We start from the raw sequence: 21,671 nt of genomic DNA, 5'->3' as shown, positions 1-21,671 counted from the left end.
TACTTCCACACCTCCTCTGAGTCTCAGTGTGCTTTTCTCTTTCCTTCTAGTTGTAGAATTTCCACTCAGCCAGCCTTCCTGTGGTTCTGGATGATGTCTGTTTTGTATTTTAGTTGTATTTTTGAAGTGGTTGTGTGAGGCAGCAATTTCCAGTGTTTACCTATGCTGCCATCTTGGTTTTCATGAAACAGTTTCTTAATAATATATGCCATTTAGGATTCATAAACTTTTGCACTCTAGCGCTAAACTGACTACAAAATCATTTCCCATGTAATTATAATGTTACTAAGAGAACCAGTGCATTGAATCTGTGCACTGGGGCAGGTGGCGGGGGGTCCCTCAGCCCGGCCTGTGCCCTCTCGAAGTCCGGGAACCCTCTGGGGATCAGGTCTAAGCCAGCAGTCAGACATCCCTCTCACAGCCCGGGGCTCTCGCAGTCTGGGGCTCTCATAGTCTGGGACCCCTGACTCCTTACCGCCTGCTGGTGGAAGAGGCTCCCACCACTGCTGCTGCACTTGCCAGTTGTGAGCCTGGCTTCTGGCTGACCAGTGCTGCCCCTTCTGCATTGAGCATCTGCCCCCTGGTAGTCAGTGCACGTTATAGCAACCGGTCATTCTGCTGTTTGGTCAATTTGCATATTAGCGTTTTATTATATAGGAAAGGATTTTAAAAAAATATTTTATTGATTTTTTACAGAGAGGAAGGGAGAGGGATAGAGAGTCAGAAACATCAATGAGAGAGAAACATTGATCAGTTGCCTCTGCTCACCTCCCAAGTGGGGATGTGCCCACAACCAAGGTACATGCCCTTGACTGGAATTGAACCAGGGACCCTTCAGTCTGCAGGCTGATGCTCTATTCACTGAGCCAAACCGGTTAGGGCTAGGAAAGGATTTTTAACAGTTGCTCAGGGCTCTTACCATAGACAAGTTTTCTTCTCTCTTTTGTATGTCATGTAGGCAATTCCCAGATTTTCCTATGGCAAATGACATTTTTATAAGCAGTTTCTACATGTATGTTTTATCTTATGCTTTCCTTGAGGTAAATTCTAGTGTGAGGTTACTAGGCTACCAGAATGAATACTTCTGTGATGTTTTGCTAGCCAGGTGAAAGAGGGCTTGGTACTTACTATTTTGCTCCAAGTAAGGCCTGTGGTGTGGTGTTCCTTGATGTATGCTTGAAGCTCACTCCAGATGTTCAAATATGACTTCACCCAATCTACATGGCGTAAATCGCTTTATTATGAAAGAGAAAAAATGAGAATGGAGTTAGGATCTAAAATCAGATTTAGAAGAAAAGCAGGGAGGCACATGATAATCCAGTAACTAAGGCTGGATGACCTTGGAGCAATTGTCTTTCTAGTTTGGTCACTGTGAACTGATTCCAAAGAGAACCTTGAAAGAAAGGCATTCCAGGTCTCTCCTGAGGGGAGCCAAGTGCCCTGGAGGTGGGGAACAGAGAGGATCAGGGAGGTGGACCCCACAGAACCAAGTTGATTCAGGTCACGTGTCCTCATGTCACCTGTGATGGGAAGATGACTGTAGAGAGGTGACCCTTCCTTTCTGTACTGCTTCTAATGCACAATGAAAAACTAAGTGTTTTCAGGAAGGACAGTGGGAAATAAAAAATGTCCTTTGGTTTGTTTTCTAATAATTTGGTTGAGTTATTCAGTTGAAGTATAACCAAATTGGAGGATTTTTCAACTGGTAAGGACACTGCTGTTATAAGAAAAATGATTTCGGCCCAGCTAGCATGGCTCAGTTTGATTCCTGGTTGGGGCACATGCTCAGGTTGTGGGCTTGGTCTCCAATGGGGGTGTACAGGAGGCAGCAAATCAATGATTCTCATTATTGATGTTTTTGTCTCTCCCTCTCCCTTCCTCTCTGAAATCAATATGCATATATATTAAAAAAAGAAAAATGACTTCCTACAGATGGGTATCATTCCATACATTTAAAGGTAACATTCATTTAAATTACCTTAATTTGATACTCACAACCACAATGTAAGCTAGGCGGGGCATTACCAGTACTTTTATCCCAATTTTGCTGAGCCAAGATGTAGTCAATGCTTACCTTTTACAACAGGATTAACATACAGGATTGAGTTGACTGTTAGAAATATTTAACTTGTAGACAGGCAAAAATAGTTGCATTTTCTTTGGATAATTTCCACCCACACATTTTCCCCACTTTGAATGAAGTAGTGGTAAATGAGACAATGATGAGACCTCAGTTAACAAAAACTTAATCACGAACCCGGGCCATTAATCGGAAGACAATCACTGAAGGAGAGCTCTATTACTAAAGCTCTTGTCAATAATGACTTTTTTCTGGATGTATTTTGTTTTGTTTTCCTGGAAATGCTCCATGAAAAGTACCACCAGCACACTAGAATCCCACTATATTAAGTCATGCCATTGAAGAAAAGTGAAATGGAGAACTGAAGTCATCATTATCTACCCTTCAAAGAGGAAAAATGCGAGTGTGGTTTTGTTCTATATTTTTAGATTTACTGATTATATTAATCAAATCTTTGAAAAATCTCATTTTCCCTTTCTTGCACTTTCAGAGTCAAAACCAGAAAGGCTAAGTGTAGTTCCATATGTTTCTTGCATTGGTTTCTTTATCTTATGAGGTGTGTGAGGGTCTTAGTATAGTGCCCTGCACATAGGAGGCAGTATATACAACAGCCATTGTTAAAACACTAAAATCATTTCAATATAAGGTACACACATATTTATATATGATTATTTAATACATATATTGCATAAGTACATATGTGTATGTGCATACAACACACATGTCTATAGACGTTCTAGAAATAGCAGGTTGCATATTTAATATATTTAAAAATAGAAAATAATATATTTAAAAACTCTAATAAGCAATGAAGTTCAAACATGTATATGCAAAATCATTTTTAACTGTTATGATTTTGACTTGAAGAAAGTTCTATCAAAATGGCGAGGAATAACAATATGATATCTTCTAGCCTGAAATCAGCCTCTGTGAGACAGCACATTGAGCAGGACCCAACAACACATCAGGAGCTGCAAACCCATCCTCAGTTTCATTCACCCTGGAGGAAGCTATGGTGGGGGGCATGCGATTTCAATGAGTATGACTCGGAGAGGCCATTCCTCTATAAAGTCAAATTTACTGAAAAAGAGCCAAACCAGCCGAGCCAGTCATAGGGTTATTTACACAGAGGCAGAGCTCACTACAGCTGGCTTGGGTGCACCCCTAAGTGGGTGTTAGGCGAGCAGTGTGCAGTGTTCTCCTTCTGTCAGGTTAGCACCCCTGGAAGTCCGACCAGTGACTTGGGACTGGTTTGACTACTTCTGGAAGTGAAGTGAACGAATCCATACCTCTGGCTGCACTTCCCCAGCTTTTGATACAGTCTTCAGGTGGTCCCTTAAGTGTCACTGAGTTGTCCCTGATGCTGCCAGCAGTATATTTTCTACTCAATAGCTGACATTGAGAGGCAAACACTGGGCTCTATTTGCATGTGTACAAAAAGCAAAAAACCACAATCCTCCTGGTTGTGCTGCCACCTGGAGAGAATCACACCCATGGCCCCAACACACACTCAGATAGGGGCTGGGAGGAGGCCAGGAGCTGATGACATGAGAGGAAAACAGAAATGACCTCCAAGGGTGATATGCAAAAGAGCAGAGACCTAGGTGTTGCCCAAGGGGTCCAGTTCTGAAAAAAAGGTGAGGCACGTCTTTATGATGTGGAAGTCACTATGGGCATAGGTTCGTGCCAACATAATTTTTATGTCCAGCTTTTGTAACAGACTTCATTTCTGAATTGTTATTTTTATGTGAGAAGAGCAGGCTGTCTTGTACTGCTGATGCTTCTTCTCATTCATATTGCACAATTCTATAGTCTCTACTACAACACGGCAACATTTGGAGTTGTATCCTTGGGCACAGTCACCTCCACCACAGTCCTCTGGGTGTAGGAAGTCTGTTACTGGGTATAATAATCATGAACTTTCTTGAAAGTTCCCGGGGGGTAAAAGGAAACAGGCATGCTTAAATCTCCTACAGCTGCCCTTCTTAAAAGCTACAAGAACTCTTTTGCTAACATGGGATAAATAAACTATGAAGGCAGCACTGCAGTTTAGGAGGCGTTTTCCTGATATTCAGCTCTAGTGTCTCTCCATTTGGTCCCATTTTCAATTTTAACCCTAGTTTAGGTCTAACATCAATGATCTGGGTTGTAGAAAGCAACAGTTTTAAAATTTAGAAGCTGGGTCTGTGGGCATACCCCTTGGTTCAGACTCATCTGCACTTCCAGCAGTCCTCTGAGTGGCTGCTGTTCTAACAGATGTCTCTCTGTCCACCCCGATTGTATTTCATCTTAACGCAATCTCTGGTTTCCCTCAAATTGGCCTGGTTTATCGTCTCATTTCATTTTTGTTCTTCATTTATACTTCATTTCCCGATTCCTCCTTTCTTCTCTCTTCTCACACACCAACTCTATTTTGAACAGTGTAAAAGTTTTGGGGCCATATAGGGCCGGTCCATCACAAATCATCACAGAGCTCTCGCATTATTGTGGGAATTTGTAATAGATGACATGCATTCAAGTGGGAGAGTCTATTTATTCATTACAAGAAAACCAAGGCAGACTTTCTAAAACACACATATTATCTGGACAACTGTTTCACTTTTCATGTTGCTTTACCTGCAAAGATAGGATTTTTCATTAACATTTATAGTAAATTAACTAACAGCCCCTGAAAGGAATCAATAATGAACTATGTTGAGTTTTAGGACAAATGTCTAATAAGTGATTAACTAGAAATTTAATTTAACACACTGCACATACCTGTGTTTGTAGTCCTTTAACACCCTGTTAGTGTAAAAGGTGGCGGCATCATTCATCTCCTTGACATAAGGACCGGGTTTGGGGGACTGAGAGAACAGCACCATCACCCAAGCATAGAAGGGAAAAAAAAATAGGATAAGAAATAAAATGCCTTAAAGAAGAAGAAAAGCAATGGAGATGTTGACTTGAAAGCTGGAGACAAATTTTGCTCTGTGAAGACTGATGCAACACTTTGCACATCGGAGCACACAAAGCACCGAACTTCAAACAGCACAAGAGCGGCATTCCGCCTGCACAGCCTCGGCCTTCAGTAGCAGACAGAGGACGGAGGCTGGAGGGAGCCGTGGCTTCTCTGAAACGCTCCACAGATGTGAGGAGGTGCAGTGCCCACACTGCACCGGACTCACCACAGCTATCCACCCCAGCGCAGGGATGCTTTCGCTGACGGCTGAGAGATGGTTAAACATGGTGCTGCCCCGGTTCCTCTCTCGGAAAGTTTGGATTTCCTGAATCTTTTCCGATATTGGTTTCAGAAGTGCAGCCACGTCATTCTGTAAGCAAACATTGAGCACTGTTACTTAGGAGAGGACAGAAGCAGGTGGCCTCCAGGCTGGCGTGAGCCGTGGTCAGGACGCACCATTTGTCAGTGGCTTTCAGAAAAGAATGACATTTTTTTCGTTACGATAATGCTATATTTTCATTCTCTGAAGTATGAAAATTGCACATAGTTTTAGCAACATTAATGTCTCCTGAGACATGGAAAAACCCCCAGCATATGATACAGCCCAGTTTTACAGCATTATGCATGAAACAGAATGAAATTGGGTGAAGGTCAGTTACATTTTAAAATGGGATGCGTAGCTCACATGCTGTAATAACACAGGTCTAAAATCAGGGTGGGTGAGCGGTTGGTAAAAGGACAGCTTCCTATTCCCGTGGGAAAATGATGTGAGGGAGGGTCCTTGCCTTTATTAGAGTTACCCTCATCCACATGAAAAAGCAGAAATCTTTAGTTGAGGCACTTTTTAAGCAAATGTGATGAAATAATATTTATAGGTACCTTAAAGCCTGGTTTGACTTTTTCTACATGTCCTGGGTCAACTTTGCCTATGACGACTTCTGATTAATTCAACAACTGATTTCACCAGCTATATTAAAAATGACTTTCAAAAGCATGTGAACTGACTTATGGCGTATCACAGAGGTAGGTGCTTGCAACATCTCTCCGCCTATACCCTTCGCATCCTCTACTTTCTCTGGTTTTGAAGAGCAGATATAAGGTTACCTGATTTTTTTTGTGTGTGTGTGTGTTTGTGCTCCAAAGAAATAGCAAGTCTTGTACTTCAGCTTTGTAAAAGCAGTTGAAGAGGTTTCTAAGTCTTGTTTGCAGGAAGTAGAATAGAAAAGCTCCCAAAGCTCTTTAATTTCTTTAACCAAGACTTCAAAGGGCTACATATCGGAATCACCTGGGAGCTTTCAGAAGCAGAGGACAGGTTCCACTCCCAGAGACTCTGATTTAACTGGTCTGGAGGTGACCTGGGATGGGGGAGATTGGAAAAGTTCCCCAGGTAAGATTTTTGTTGTTGTTAATCCTTACCTGAGGACATTTTTCCATTGATTTTTAGAGAGAGTGGAAGGGAGGGGGAGAGACACAGAGAGAGAATCATTGATTGGTTGCCTCCTGCAAGTGCCCCTACCAGGGCCAGGGATTGAGCCTGCAACTGAGGTACATGCCCTTGACTGGAATTGAACCTGGGACCCTATAGTCATGGGCCAATGCTCTATCCACTGAGCGGAACCTGCTAGGGGCCCAGGTAAGATTTTAATCACTGCTACAGTGGTGGATTAATACCCCCAAATACTAGGGACAGAAAACAATTAGGGAAGTAGTTATGTTCACTGCTGCAGCTTCCAGACCTCACTTGTCCTTCTTGACCCCCAAAGATTCACTCCCATAACAGAAATGTATGTAAAGCCTTTGGAATTAGAATGACTTTAGTTCAAATCTCAGCTCTGCCACTTAACTAACTTTGCGGCCTTAAGCAAATTACTTAATTTGAACAGTGGTCTCCTTATCTGTAAATCAGATATAGTACTTATAGCCTATAAACTATAGGAGATACAGCATATTAAATCTCTGGCACATGGAAGGTACATAGTAAGCGGAAGTTATTATTATTATTATTATTATTATGCAATTAGCTCAGACTAGAGGTAAAAAGGATGTCCCTTGTAATATGTGATATTGATTTGCTTCAAATAAATGTATATTTGACATTTTTATTTTTCAATTACAGTTGACATTCAATATTATATTATATTCATTTCTGGTGTATGGCACATGGTTATATGTTTATATAACTTATGAAGTGATCCCCCAATAAGTGTAGTACCCATTTGACACTATACATAGTTATTACAATATCATTGGCTATATTCCTTTTGCTGTACTTTACCTCCTCATGACTTTTTGTAAATGCCAATTTGTACTTCTCAATTCCTTCACCTTTTCACCCAGTCCTCCAACTCCCCTACCATTTGGCAACCATAGTCTGTTCTCTGTACCTATGAGTCTGATTCTGTTTTGTTTGTTCATTTATTCTGTTCTTTAGATTCCACGTATAAGTGAAATCATATGGCTTATTTCACTTAGCATAATATCCTCTAGGTATATCCATGTTGTCACAAATGGTAAGATTTCATTCTTTTTCATGGCCAAGTAATATTCCATTGTATATATGTACCACATCTTCTTAAGCAAATAATCTATTGATGGACACCTAGGTTGCTTCCATATCTTGGCTATTGTAAATACTGTTGCAACGAACAGAGGGGTGCATATATCTTTTCAAATTAGTGTTTTGAATTTCTTCAGATAAATACCCAGAAGTGGGATTGCTGGCTCATACTGTAACTCAATTTTTAATTTTTAAGAGTCTCAAGCTCTACCGACTGAGCTAGCCGGGCGCGGTAATTTTTAATTTTTAAGATGCTTTAGGACTTTAATGTCCTTCACATGTTCAACATAAAGTACTAGCCGGCTGGTGTGGCTCAGTGGTTGAGCATCCACTCTTGAACCAAGAGTTCGATTCTCAGTCAGGGCACATGATGGGTTGCAGGCTGAATCCCCAGCAGGGGGCATGCAAGAGGGTGCCAATCAATGATGTTTCTCTCTCATCCATGTATCTCTCTCCGTTGATCCCAATAAAAATCAACAAAACATATTTTAGCCCAGCCAGCATGGCTCAGTGGTTGAGCATCTACTCATGAACTGTTCATTTCCCTGTCAGGGCACATACCTGGGTTGAGGGCTCGATCCCGAGTGTGGGGCATGCAGGAGGCAGACGATCAATGATTCTCTCTCATCATTGATGTTTCTCTCTCTCTCTCTCTCTCTCTCTCTCCCTTCCTCTTTGAAATAAATAAAAATCTATTGAAAAATAATAAATAAAACATATTTAAAAACACACACACAAAACTGTCATAGGGAGAAAGAGTCTTCAGCAAGTCTCTTCCGGAAGCATTACACGGAGAGGCCTGGCTACCTCCCACAGACCTAGCCCTTTCAGGGAAATCATATGGAGCCCAAGAGCTTTATCTGAAGCTAAACAAAACAAATAGCTTTATCGAGAAACATTTTTTCTAAAGCATCACCTCCTTTTGCCAATTTGGAATGGAATTATCATTTTGCTTCTATTCTGGGGCTCCCTTGGACGTCCCCAGAATCCTTGAGAACTATCAACTGTTAGAAGAGCTGGAGCTAGAACCCAGGTCTTTTGTGAGGCCCCAAGATGATTCTCTACATTGAAAACTCAGAAAAATACAGTTAGCTTCCTGCACACAGGTTTCTTCTCTGCCAACAGGACTAAGGAAGAGTACTGTGAAGAGATTAAAGGCTCAGGTCTGGAATAGGACTCCTTGGGTTCAAATCCTTGCTCCCTGGTACACTAAGCTCTAGAACTTTCCACAAATTACCAAATGTGTCTATGATTCCATGACCACATTTGCAAAATATTGTTGATAATGGTACCCACTTCCTAGGGCTGCTATGAGGAGTAAATGAGAGACGAGGCCTACACTTGCTACAGCATTAGGGACATTGTGGGTGCTCAACAAAAGGTAGGCAATCTCCAAGGTGTCTGCCAGTTAGAAAGTCTCTGATTGATGGGATGCATTGACCAGCTCTTTCCTATCGTTGATATGCAAACACAAGGAGAGTGACAGCCTAACTGAGATATGCAGATGGACAGAGGCATGTGTTTACTTGGGGGAAACAAAAAGAAATAAGGGAAAGATAGCGAAGTGTGCTCAAAGCTCTCAGTGGACTTTCTAATTCTCCATGTTGAAGGAGGGGAAAACCAAAAAAGAGTTGCTGCAGTAGCCAGCCAGGCCTTGTGAAAACCTCATCAACACTTTCCCACTTCTCACTTTCCCTTCTGGCCATCACTGCGAAAAGGTCTTACAGACTTGGCCAAAGGACCCCGAGTCAGGTTTGTTTTGGGCTGACCTGTCCTTCCCAAATTCCCATGTCCAAGTCCTAATCCCTGGTACCTCAGAATGGGATGGTGTTTGGAGGCAGGGCCTTTAAAGTGGTAATTAAGTTAACATGAGGGCATGAGGGTGGACCCTAAACCACTATGACTGTCCTAATATGAAGACGAGATTAGGACACACTGACTCTCTGTGGGAAGACACCAGGAGAAGACATTAACTCGAAGCTAAGGAGAGAGGCTCCAGGAGAAGCCAACCCTGCCGACACCTTGACCTCAAACTTCCAGTCTCCACAACTGGGAGAAAACAGTTTCTGTTGTTAAAGACCCACCCCACCTGCCCGTCTGTGGTACTTTGTCCTGGCAGCCTAAGCAAACTAATGCCAGGGTGAAATGCCAATGCAGGAAAAGCAAACAAACACCCCCAAAACCAACAATAAAACAGACAAAACCCTCTAAACATTGCCTGCCCCAAACACAGCTATTTCATGCTTGTTTGTTAACGGCTGCAAAAGTCAGCTTTAATGCCTCTCCCTGAACCATGCTCTTTAGAATGCGACACCTATCAAAGATGTGTTATCAGTTTTCCCAGAAGGCAGCCGGCTTTAATTAAGGCAAAACTACCATAAAGGTCTTAATTTTCTCCAACAGCTTGCTAAGACATAATATTCTTGATGCAATGACATTTTTGAGAAAGACCAGAATATCTGAATTGTTGATGAAACTTGGCCTATTGCCCCAAAGAGAAGAAGAACCAGAAACTGTGTATTTACAATGTTAGATAGATTTATTAAGGCCATATTTGTTTATCTCCAACTTCTCAAGAACAAACTCTAAAGTCTGAGGAGACAGAGTATTCTGAAAAATATTTTATATTGGTTATCTGATGAAAGCATTATAAAGATGGAGAAAGTTTCCTTCTGCCTTAGTTTGGCAATTTCGTGAAGAATTGTCTTCATTAAAAAAAGAAAAGAAAAAAAGAAAGCAATGCAGAGAGAACTAAGTCCCACAGCTATTTGCACAACCTTAATAAACAGTACAGCTTTTATTTTGTGCCAGTAGATTTCTCCTGTGCTTCAAAGTAGGCTTACATTCTCCAGCTCATCCCTAACTTTCACAGCTGGAATCAAAAACACAGAGAGGACATTAGAGTTGTGATGTGATTTTCATCCAGGCTGATTGTGTGGGATGTCACATGAAAAGCAATGGGGAGGCTGTTATTTAGAGGCACTTGCATCTGTTTAAGTATTAAGCGTGCATTAGGCGTACTCAATAAACACAGGTTGAATTGTACTGATGTCAATTAACACTGCAAGAGGGCTTGCAACTGATAGAAGGAGATACATTTAAGAGGCACCCTGGGCTTTTTTTCAATGGAATGCATTGGCGGTGGCTCCTCAGACACATCTAAAAGCTACTGTGCTTTGAAATGATTTCAGATCTGTCAGTTTTACACAGGTCTCACTCAGATTATTATTATGATTTATCATTTATGTTTCTTTTATTCTTGATGTTTCTCTGAAAGAAAATCATTTTTCAAGGCTCATGTGAAGATTAGCTAAAAATCTCCCCTACCCTTCCCCAGGTTTCTGTGGCTTTAACAGAAGGTGAAAAATGGCCACAGCGGAGGAGATACATGCCCAAACTGTGAGTTTCAGCAAGTGTTTCCAAGGGCTGTTTAGCTTGATGGGGTTGTGCTTTGGAGAGTATGTCAGGACTTTATGACTTTAGTTTCTGCTTTAAAGTTGAAGAATTGAGACCCATTATCAGCTTCATCTCAGTTTAGCTCCAGAAATAATTGTTTTGCAGAAAGAAAATTAAAGAGCTTTATCAGCAGGCTTTGTAGAAACGTTACCCAAAAAGGAAAACTAAATTCCCACTCATGCTGTTCTGCAAGGAATGGAACAAACCCTGGGAGTTTGACCTCAAAGATTTGTCATTAAATTAAGTGAAATAAGTTGGGTTTTTTTCCTGGAATCCAGGGTTTTTCTGTAGTTTCTACATCAGGTAAAAAATAGATCAATCTATTATTACTTCTTTAAAAATAATTTCTTTTTCTGATTATAAAATTAATACCATTTGCTCTTTATGAAACATTGGAAAATACAGGTTGGAAAACATAAGTAAACAATAAACATTCCACCACATTGAGAACTACTGCTAAACTATTTTTCTTGTAAATATATTTGTGATATCTTCAAAAATAACATAAATGATTTTAAAACAATGGTTTATTAAGACCATAAAGAATGGCCCTAAGAGTTGAATTCAACTCTTAGTTCAATTAAAACGAACAAGCACAAAAACAACCATCACTATATTCTTGGCAAGTATTATGAGAATGCTATATTCTAGAAAGGATGTTTTAAATATAAATACCACAAAGGCATTACAACTTAGGCAAATTTAATGGCATTAAAGTAAAAATTAGACTTTTTCATTTTTGGATCCCACCTACATTTTAAATTGTAAGAAAGCTCAGATCCAGCAGTTCTTTTTAGCCAAGCATATTACCAAATATTGATCTTTGTTTCCGTGCAAAGTTTTAGCAGTTGCTTCTGTTTGGGTGCATGTATGTACATGTGTGTGAATTTTAGCATAGAAAACATATGGAAAGTATACCTCAAAGTATTAATATAAAATTTTATTTAATTTTATTGACTTATCCACATTCTCTAAATTTTCCAGAACGTACATGCATTTCTTTTGTAATTAAGGAAAAAGTTTGAAACATATTAACCAGGTTTGTAGCTTCAATGGGTACAAAATTTCACATAGGTGTGATTAAGTTTATATATATCCAAAAGTACTAAGTCCCTTTCTTCCCATCAAGGAAGTAGCTTCAGGAAAACATATTCAGAAATTATTAAAATAAATTATTCAGATGAAGATGAATAGTTAATATTTTCTTAGGCAAATTAGAAAGAGCGATTGTTCTAAAAATATATTATTTGGGTAAACTCAAATAAATAAAGCAATTGTTTTCACCATTTTAAGTGAGGAGCTGATTATTTTTATCAGAGATATTAATTTGAGTTAACTTGCTTTGGTAGATATTTCCCGAGGCTCGTTCCCCTTCATGTTCCTCTTATGTAAATATTTTCCACTGCTCAGGAATACTTTGGAGATTTCAGAATATGCCTCATGGAAATACTTTCAGAAACATTTGTACATTTAAGACAACTTGAAAATTTAAAACATTTGCAAACTGTCACGGAAGTCAATCTAAATAAACAAAACCTACTGAGCACCACAAAAATACACGATACCATGGCAGTTACTATTATATTGCATCATGACAAATTCCGTGGAAAATATTTTTATATGTGCATAAGGCTTTACATTCCACGTTTGTTTTTTACTTCGGGTTGCTAAACTCTCTTAAAAATACACTCTAGAATTCCAAAGCCTTTTGCTTATATTCCTTAAAAATCATTCGTAAAGAGTAAAAACAAGGAGATGTGGTTTCCTGGGGGAATGAACTGCTTTGGAGAGTTGCCTTGTCCTGACACCTAAGAGAGAAGCTTACAACATGCATGAACTTTTATTTACATTTAAAATCAAAGCTTCAACAACTCATTATAGTCATCAGCACATTTTTTTTTGGTAATAACTTGTTTAAAAAATAAATGATTTCAGACATCCAGAAAAAATTAGGAAGCAATAATGCCGTCACCCATGAATACAAAACATAATTTAATATCCTACCGGGCCCAGGTCATCACTGTGTTATCCCTTTACGGACCTTTGCTAAAGAACAGCTGGACACAGAGGTCTGGAGCCTGGGACGTAGAACTATTTAGGTAAGACCTGAGGGGTGGCACTAAAGCTTGGTGCCTTGTTGTTCTATTTTTCTCAGAAAGGTAGAACAGTGTGCACTTGCAGTTGTCAATTGGGCATTTTTAATGCGAAGTCTTTTCTGCAAAAGCATTCAGCAAACTGTAGGCTAAAGAGCTTCTTCAAAGTCACTTTCTTACCTTTCAGATAATAACTTACACTACTGCTATCAATGTATTTTAACTTGTCAGAGGCATTCAAAGCCTTCTTTAGGATTTTGGGGCCATTGGCACAATGAGCAAGGGGCACGTCTTGGTCAGTTCCCACTGTGTTTTGTCTTTGCCCCTGTTCACAGGCGTGAGCCCTATCTCCCATCATTTCTAGTTTCTGTGCTGCTGTGTTTGGGGGAGCAATCCCCTAAAAACCTATAATTTATTCATCAGAACAAGAACAGAGTTCTGCTCATATGACATGTGGGCCACAATTTTCTCTAAGCTCTTGATGTTTGACATGTCTTGAAAAGTAGGGTGATATAAAACGTCAAGTTCAATGGAAATCTAAATGCTTACCCATTGACCCACAATAGTTTGTGTCCTTACAATATCACATATCCCGAATCTTGTTGCAATAGGGGTCGGAAGGCAGTGAAAACCAAATCCTAAAACCCTTAACATGAACTATTCCCTCGGGTTAAGAGTTATAGTTTTCATTAAAGCTGTTCTGATAGGTAGATTCTTTCACTGGCAGTGCAAAAAGATAGTAGCCAGTCTGAGAAAACATTGCATTGATGTGCAGGCTAATGAGTGAATCTGGGACATATACGAAGCCCTAGTGAAACACTCCTGTACAGCTGGGCTGGACAAAATGGATTCTAGAGAATGCCAGGGTCATGGCAGGGATGTGGGATTAGCTGGATTATTTGAGATCCGGGAAGGAAGCAGTGGGTCAATTACGGGGAATGACAAATGAAGACATACAAAATCACAGCAGAGAGAAACCGGAAGGGAAAATCAGGCTGAAATAAAAAGCTTAACCTGGTTATCCACAATAATAGACTGGGTGGCCAAGAAGAATTTGATCTTGCATTTTGTTATTCTTTCAGCTGATTTTATTGGCCCGGCCAAAAAGATAGCAACTCTTCCCCTATCTGGGTAGGCACCACCTGGTTTCTGACAGTGAGGGTGCTTATAATCGCCTATAATTTTACTTTATGGGATTCTGAACATTAAAGCTGAAAGGCAATAGATCTCACTTCAATGCACAGGGACTTCACTAGCCAGCTATCTTCAGGGATATAAATTGGATAAAACTGCCAAAACCATTCAAACTCACCAGCTTTATAAAATCTAAAACAATAGACTGTAATCAGACATTACTTTTTTGAAACAGGAAAAATTCTGAGCTGCCATTAATTTTTTTCTGCCATTTGTTGAGCATTAACTGTATATCAATCAACCACGCTGACTGGTTTACACCAGTTGTGTCTGCTTTCTCATGATCTCAGTTTAAACTACCAAAGCCAGCATCTGAAAGACCCCAGCCCAGTCTACTGCATTGAGTGGGTTATGTTTTCCCCTGGATAAGTCCCATAGGCCAGATCTTTCCTTGGAGATTCATTTATGTGGAGCACTGCTGAGATGACATCTATAGCCTGCATTCCAAACTCAGGGGTGAGTTTAAAGACATTCCATTATTGTACCAAGCTACTGATAAACTTCGCCCCATCATCCTTAACCAGAAATCTGTTTTCTCTTTGAAAGTTAGCACAATCTTTATAAGCTTCCACGGTTTGTTTTTCTCAGGGACAGTGCACCCCACAGGGCACCGGCCCCAGCTTGGCGGCAGCTCAACACAAATGGTGCCCCCTGGTCAGTGGAGGGGAGGGACTTCTGTGGATGGCATCCCCTTCTGGCCAGTGACGACTCACAACAGAAACCTATTGAACTATGCTTCACCTGATGTATTTCAAGCTTTTCTTGCCTCTGTAATTTTTTTTTAATTTTTTAAAATATATTTTATTGATCTTTTCCAGAGAGAAAGGGAGAGAGACAGAGAGTCAGAAACATCGATGAGAGAAAAACACCAATCAGCTTCCTCCTACACATCTCCCACTGGGGACGTGCCCGCCACCAAGGCACATGCCCTTGACCGGAATCGAACCCGGGACCTTTCAGTCCGCAGGCCGATGCTCTATCCACTGAGCCAAACCGGTCTCGGCGCCTCTGTAATTTTTTATTTCCCCCACAGTTTCCAAGGAACTGGTGTTCTGTGGAACAGACTCTGGGAAAGGCTGCCAGAGGGTCTGTGGGTGACTTTGTGGATTCATAGAGATCTGCTGGACTCTTATCATGTATTCATTTGTTCTTTTCCTCTCCAGTTATTCTTGCTCATTACCATGGAGACACTTTCAGGGGCATTTAATGGAGGAAAAGAAGTCTCTTCTCTCTCACCTCCAACACACACACACACACACACACACACACACACACACACACACGGCTTTTGGGAGCTATAATAATCTCTGGGAGGCTGCTGGCCTAGCCCTCCCCCTCTGCACTGAGATTCTAGCTTCTATTGCTGTCTCCCTGTCATTCTTTTTTTGGCCAGCCCTGCCCCCTGCTTCTAATCACCATTGACAGTTACTATCTCTTCCTCTCCTTCCTCCTTATCTTCTTTGTTTTCTCTTCCTTCTCTCGGCTAACCTCGCCTGTGGAGAGGTGGGCCATTTAGAAACGATGCCACTGAATCACAATGTTCCTGTCCTTCTGCTGAGCAAAGGAATGGCTAGTGACATTGCCTTTAGCCTTCAGGTCTTAAGCTCTTTTCTCTCTGAGCTGCCCATGGCCATGGATGCTTATTTTGTTTTGTTTGTATCTGAAGAGGGATATGCCTATTCCCAAGTCCCGAGGAATCCCATAGCTTTTCCTGATTTAAGGCTTCCTTATGCCATGGTTCACACACACTCAAAAGTCAACCAGTGTTTGCAGATTCCTGTGCCTGGCTTTTCACAGTGACCCCAAAGTGTGCAGCCAGCATCAAATGCGAGGCACATCCGGATTGCTTCCTAGGAGGCATGTGCAGGAAGACCGATCTTTGGCTCAGCTATGAAGCCTATAGCTCTTGCATATGTAATATAATGGAGATGACTGCATGCACTATATCTCTAAAGAGAGTCACCTTATTACCTGTTAGTTAATTTGTTTCTTCAACAAGTATATACTGAGTGCTGTTTATGCCAGGGCTGGTCAGAGGAGGAAACAGTACAGATAAATTACAGCAGCAACACGCAGAGACTCTTAGGTCCCTGTCCACTTTCATTCAAGTGTGATGGGGAGTGCATTACTCAGGGTTTTCCTGGACTGGGGAGGCTGACAGTGAGCTGGCAGGCTGCAGACCCAGGAGAGCTGATGGTGGAGTTCCAGGCTAAAGGCCAACAGGCTTGAGACCCAGGAAGGACTGGTGATTCCGTCTGGGTCTGAAGGCCGGAAAACGCTGGTGTCCCAGTTGGAAGGCCTGCAGGCAGGAGGGTCAGCCTTTTGTTGTATTCAGGAACTTGAACTCATCCGATGGGGCCCACCCACTTTAGGAGGGCAATCGACTGTACTCTGTCTACTAATGTACATGTGAACCTCATCCAAAAACATCCTCACAGAATAATATTTGACCAAATATCTGGGCACCCTGTGGTCCAGTCAAGCTGATGTATAAAATTAACCATCACTGGGGGAGACAAAGGGCAATAAACATAATAAATAACTAAATTATATAGCATGTTAGGTGTCAGAGGCCATAGGGGAAAAAAGTAGTCAAGTGAAGTGGATCAGAAACATACATGAGGATGGGTTTCAATTCAAACAGGTCCTCAGGTTCTCATGGGGAAAGTGGCATGTGGATAAATACTTGGAAGCAGTATTAGCCATGTGGGTACCTGGGGGAAGCAGACACAATCATGGCAAAAGGGAAGTATCATTGCAAAGGCCCTGAGGCTGGAATGTGTCTCCAGTATTGGAGGACTAGCAAGCAGTTAGAGCTGAAACGAGGGAGGGGAAGTGGTGGGTCTGAGGTTGGGAGCAGCCATAACAGGGGCGCGGATCACACAGGCTGTTGAAAGAACGCTGGCTTTTATCCTGAGTGAAATAAAAATCATCATAGTTTTGAGTAAAGAAATTACATGATATAATTTTCTTTTATAAGGATGCCGGATGCTGCAGTACTGAGAACAGACTGGTGGTGGTGGTGGGGTGGGAGGAGTAACGGTAGAAGTGAGGAGCTCATATTTGAGACTGCAGCAACTTGGATGAGAGATGAAGAAAGCTGGGAGCAGAGTGACAATAGTGGAGTGTATAAGGAGTAGATTCTGGATTGGATGTGGGCTAACTGAGCAAAGGAGGGGTCAAGAATGACTCCTTGGTTTTGACCTGAGCAAACTGGAAGAATGGAGCTGCCATCACCAGAGGAGGAGAAATTGCAGATGGAACAGGCTTTAGTAGGAAGACCAGGGGTTCAGATTTAACACAATATTTAATCTACTCTTAACCACACTTTCCCAGGGACCGCAATTCACTAAAATGATCTGCAACGTGGCTGTTGATGTCGTTAACTCCTCCTCCCCACAAGCTTTGCTCCCTTCTGGTTTCCACTCTTCAGCTCGCCTTTGTTTGGGAGCATCTTTTCAATTTAGTACAACACACGGGTCCATGTTCCTCACAGACCGAGATGGTGCTTTGGCCCACAGTCATCTGGGGTGGGCTCTGCTGCGTCTCTCCTGGTGATGGCTTGAGCCCCAGCAAATGTTTGTGAGGCAGCCAGCTGGTTTATGGGGACATTCTGAGGATTCTGATATCATAATTGGTAAATGAATATCTGGGCCCTTCTACAACATGGTCTCTGACCTGGCTTGAGTAATCAAGCCATTTTGCAGTTTAAACTCTGCCTCTACCTGATGTACTCCATTCTTTGCATTTTTTTTTTTCATGACAAAGCTTGTTTACTAGTTTATTTTTCAGGCTCCAAGAGAAACTGAGGCACTGGCCCTGCCTTGTCTTCCCCACCTCCGTTGCTGAACATGGCTCTGTTGGCCATATCCCAAGACTCATGACTACTACCTGCTGACCATGAGTCAATAGAAACTATCCATTGTCCTTATCTCACAATCCCACTTGTTGTCCGCTGACTTAGCAGACCCCTGAAAATCCAGTCCCCTGACAATCAGAAAACAAATGACCAAAAGTTTATAGTTTTGTTTTCCTAGCAACCCATTCTTTTGATCAGCAACCCTCACAACTCTGGCCTTTAAAACTCTTGCTTTATTCTTCTAACCTTGGAGCTTGTCTTTGGTTTATGCTGAAGGCTATATTCTCTGATGTGTAAATCTTGTCAGAATAAAACTTTCTTGTATCCCTCTGAAGAGTCCTATGGAACTTTTGTTTACATTGCTGTGATTGGTGGTAAAATTATTTTTGTCAATTTCTTAGGTCAATTACTCATTATATCCTGAAATTAGCTGGCCCACAGAGAGATCAAACCTTTGGTCTTGATTTCATCTGTACCATAGTTTAACTAATAATAATAACTGATGGAAACATGGGATAGACCTGATCATGTTATATGAGTGTATGCTGATTATCCAGCCTGCATTTTTGTACTAAGTATAGTGCTTGTCACATAACATGTGAATGAATGAATGAGTGAATTAATAAACAAATTGTGAAGTTACAAATAAAATGAACCTTCTGAAAAGTCAGATATGATCTACGTAGCAGCAATAAACTTATCTATCTAAAGATGGAAACACTTTATCCTGTTTTGATATGTGTATTTTTTTTATTCATAAATGAAATATATTACCAGATCTTTTCTTTTACATGCTTCTCTTCTGTTTTCCTTCATAAACTCCTTTTGTGCTTGGTGTCCACTTACCCGGACTTCATCACGTTTTCTTGTTCCTATTATCTATTAAAATATTTACTGAACACCTATTATGTGCCAGGTATAATCCTAGGTATTTGGAAGACAGTGAGATAACAAAGACCTCCCTATGAGGTTTACAGCAATGAACAGACAATAAACAATGAGCATAATAAATACATCACACTATGAAAAAAAGGAGTTGGGCAGTATATAGGAATCAGGAGTGTTGGGGAGTTTTTATTTAATGTCAAAAGGTTTAAGTGAGAATGTTTGGCTATCTGAATATCTGGTTAATTCTATTTGATTTAGCTGGCCTGACATATCGTAGCAGCTGATGAGAATGGAATGTGGGGCATCAACGAGGAAAAAAACAGGAAGAAGAAGGGGACAAAAGTTAATTTCCCCTTCAAGTGGCTAACGTGAATTCAGCCACTTGTAGGCTAGAGAGTTCACTGTCAATTCCAGACGCTCTTGACCTTGACACAGTACAGGATAATATGCTTGCTGATCTAGAGCATTACAGCATAAAATTTGCCAGCTCCAGTTCCAAGTACCTGCTTGGTCACCTTGGTGTTTTACTAATTTTTATTTTATTTTATTTTTTATTTTATTTTATTAAACTGGAGGCCTGGTGCACAAAATTCATGCACTGGGGTGGGGCGGGGTTCCTCAGCCCACCCTGCCCCCTCTCACAGTCTGGAGAATGTCCTCAGGGAATGTCCTACTGATGACTTAGGCCTGCTCCCTGCGGGCCTAAGCTGTCAGTAGGCCTCCCTCTGCAGGAGGCAACCTGGCTGATCAGGGGAAGGTGCCAGCCCCATCACCCCGCTGCTGCAGCCACTGCCAACCACCGCAGCCGCCAAGGTGTTTTCATCCACATGGACTCCAGTCCCTTAACCACGAAAAAAAATGACAACTTTCTTTAGGCATTTTCAAGGTGTCTCTTTCCTAGGATATGACATTTCTTTTTTTTTTCTTATCCTCACCTGAGAAAATTTTTCCATTGATTTTTAGAGAGCGTGTAAGAAGGAGGAAAGACAGAGAGAAACATCAGTGTGAGAGGGACACTTCAATTGCTTGCCTCCTGCATGAGCCCTGACCTAGGCCCCAGCCAGGGAGGAGCCTGCAACCTAGGTACATGCCCTTGACCAGAATTGAACCTGGATCCTGAGGTCAGCATGCTGAGACTCTATCCACTGAGCCAAACTGGCTAGGGCAGGATATGACATTTCCTAGTACCTCCAGCAGTGGACCTTCATTTTTTCCTCCAGGAGTGAGGTAGATAAACCCTACATCACCTTTTTGGATTCTTATTAGGCAAGTTACCAAGAACACTGTGAGTAGTGTACAGGGAGCTTATCCAATGAGTGGTCGGAAAGGTGTTTCCTCTGCAGCTCACACACAAAGGCGGGACTGCTGGCCAGGGTGGGCGCTCTCCCTCTCCCTCTCTTCTCCCCCTCCCCCTCCCCCTTTCCCTTCCCCTCCCTCTCCCTCTCTCTCTCCCTCTCCTTCTCCTTCTCCTTCCAGTCTACTCTCTCTAAAAAGCAGTGAAAAAATATGAATATAAAGGACTCAAAGAGAGAATTCTTGGCTCTGTGAAGATCCCTACGTGAATTTTATTAATAACATTTGGAAAATTAGCCTAAGCCACACCAATAATTCAAGTTTGTGCTTTTCTGTGTTCCAGGGAAGAATCAAATGATCTTTTGTTTTATTGTGTCAAAACAAAATTTTGCATGTGTTAAATACATAATTCTTATTCAAATATATAATAGCAGATGCAAAAGTTCTGTGTAACTCAATGAAGGGACTGGCGGGATGATAATGCTGTTCCAAATGTGATTTCCAAAGATGAAAGCCTAAAGTAAAACTGCTATATTAGATAAAATCTGGCTAATGTTCTATAGGACAATAAAACCATCACTTTTTGAATTGGTGTGTCTTCTAGACAGAAATTAGTTACATCTTTAAAAGCCTAAAAATTCTCTTATCTTCTCACTTTGCTGATCATTATATGTAACTTTCCAGGGCTGTAAAATGTCAAAATATGTGGAACTTATTTAATTGTAAATAGTGTGTCAGAGTTATGTGTTTCATAGAAAAGGAAATGACCATTCTGTGGGCCTCTAATGCCCCAATTATACTGAGAGGACTTGCTGTCAACATTTTACTCTGGGCCTGTGCTGGGCTGAGGCCTGCACTCGCCTCTCAGGGCCAGCGATGGTCCCAGGAGCCTGTGGGTGTGGCTTGGCGAGGCTGCCTTCACCTCCTGGGGCTGGCGATGGTCCTGGGAGCCTGCAGGTGTGGTGCCCATCCCTGGGACCCAGGTCGATTGGCGCTACCCCGCCCCCAGGCGCTTGGTGCCTGTGTATGCAAATTAAACTGCCATCTTTGTTGAGTTAATTTGCATACTCACTCCTGATTAGTTGGTGGGCATTGCAGAGGGATGGTCAATTTACATCTTTCTTTTTTATTAGTGTAGTTATTTTTATTGATTTCAGAGAGGAAGGGAGAGGGAGAGAGATAGAAACATCAATGATGAGAGAGAATCTTTGATCAGCTGCCTCCTGCATGCACCACACTGGGGATCAAGCCCACAACCTGGGCATGTGCCCTGACTGGGAATCTAACCGAGACCTCCTGGTTCATCAGTA

At 41.5% G+C, this 21,671-nt stretch overlaps 1 protein-coding gene across 1 annotated transcript in view; it reads right to left on the bottom strand.

The window, feature by feature from the left end:
- CAP2 (CAP, adenylate cyclase-associated protein, 2 (yeast)) overlaps window positions 1–21,671 on the bottom strand; it is a 148,252-nt gene that overhangs the window by 36,233 nt on the left and 90,348 nt on the right. Inside the window, exons 5-7 of the mRNA XM_006764072.2 lie at window positions 5,248–5,391; window positions 4,841–4,926; window positions 1,129–1,234 (exon numbers count right to left, since the gene is read on the bottom strand). Coding sequence (XP_006764135.1) covers window positions 1,129–1,234; window positions 4,841–4,926; window positions 5,248–5,391 — 336 coding nt within the window. The remainder of the gene's footprint in view (window positions 1–1,128; window positions 1,235–4,840; window positions 4,927–5,247; window positions 5,392–21,671) is intronic.

Source organism: Myotis davidii, unplaced genomic scaffold (assembly GCF_000327345.1).
Source record: "Myotis davidii unplaced genomic scaffold, ASM32734v1 scaffold279, whole genome shotgun sequence".
Classification (NCBI taxonomy): domain Eukaryota; kingdom Metazoa; phylum Chordata; class Mammalia; order Chiroptera; family Vespertilionidae; genus Myotis; species Myotis davidii.
Note: the sequence above shows the minus strand (reverse complement) of the source record. Positions and strands in the feature narration are given on the sequence as shown.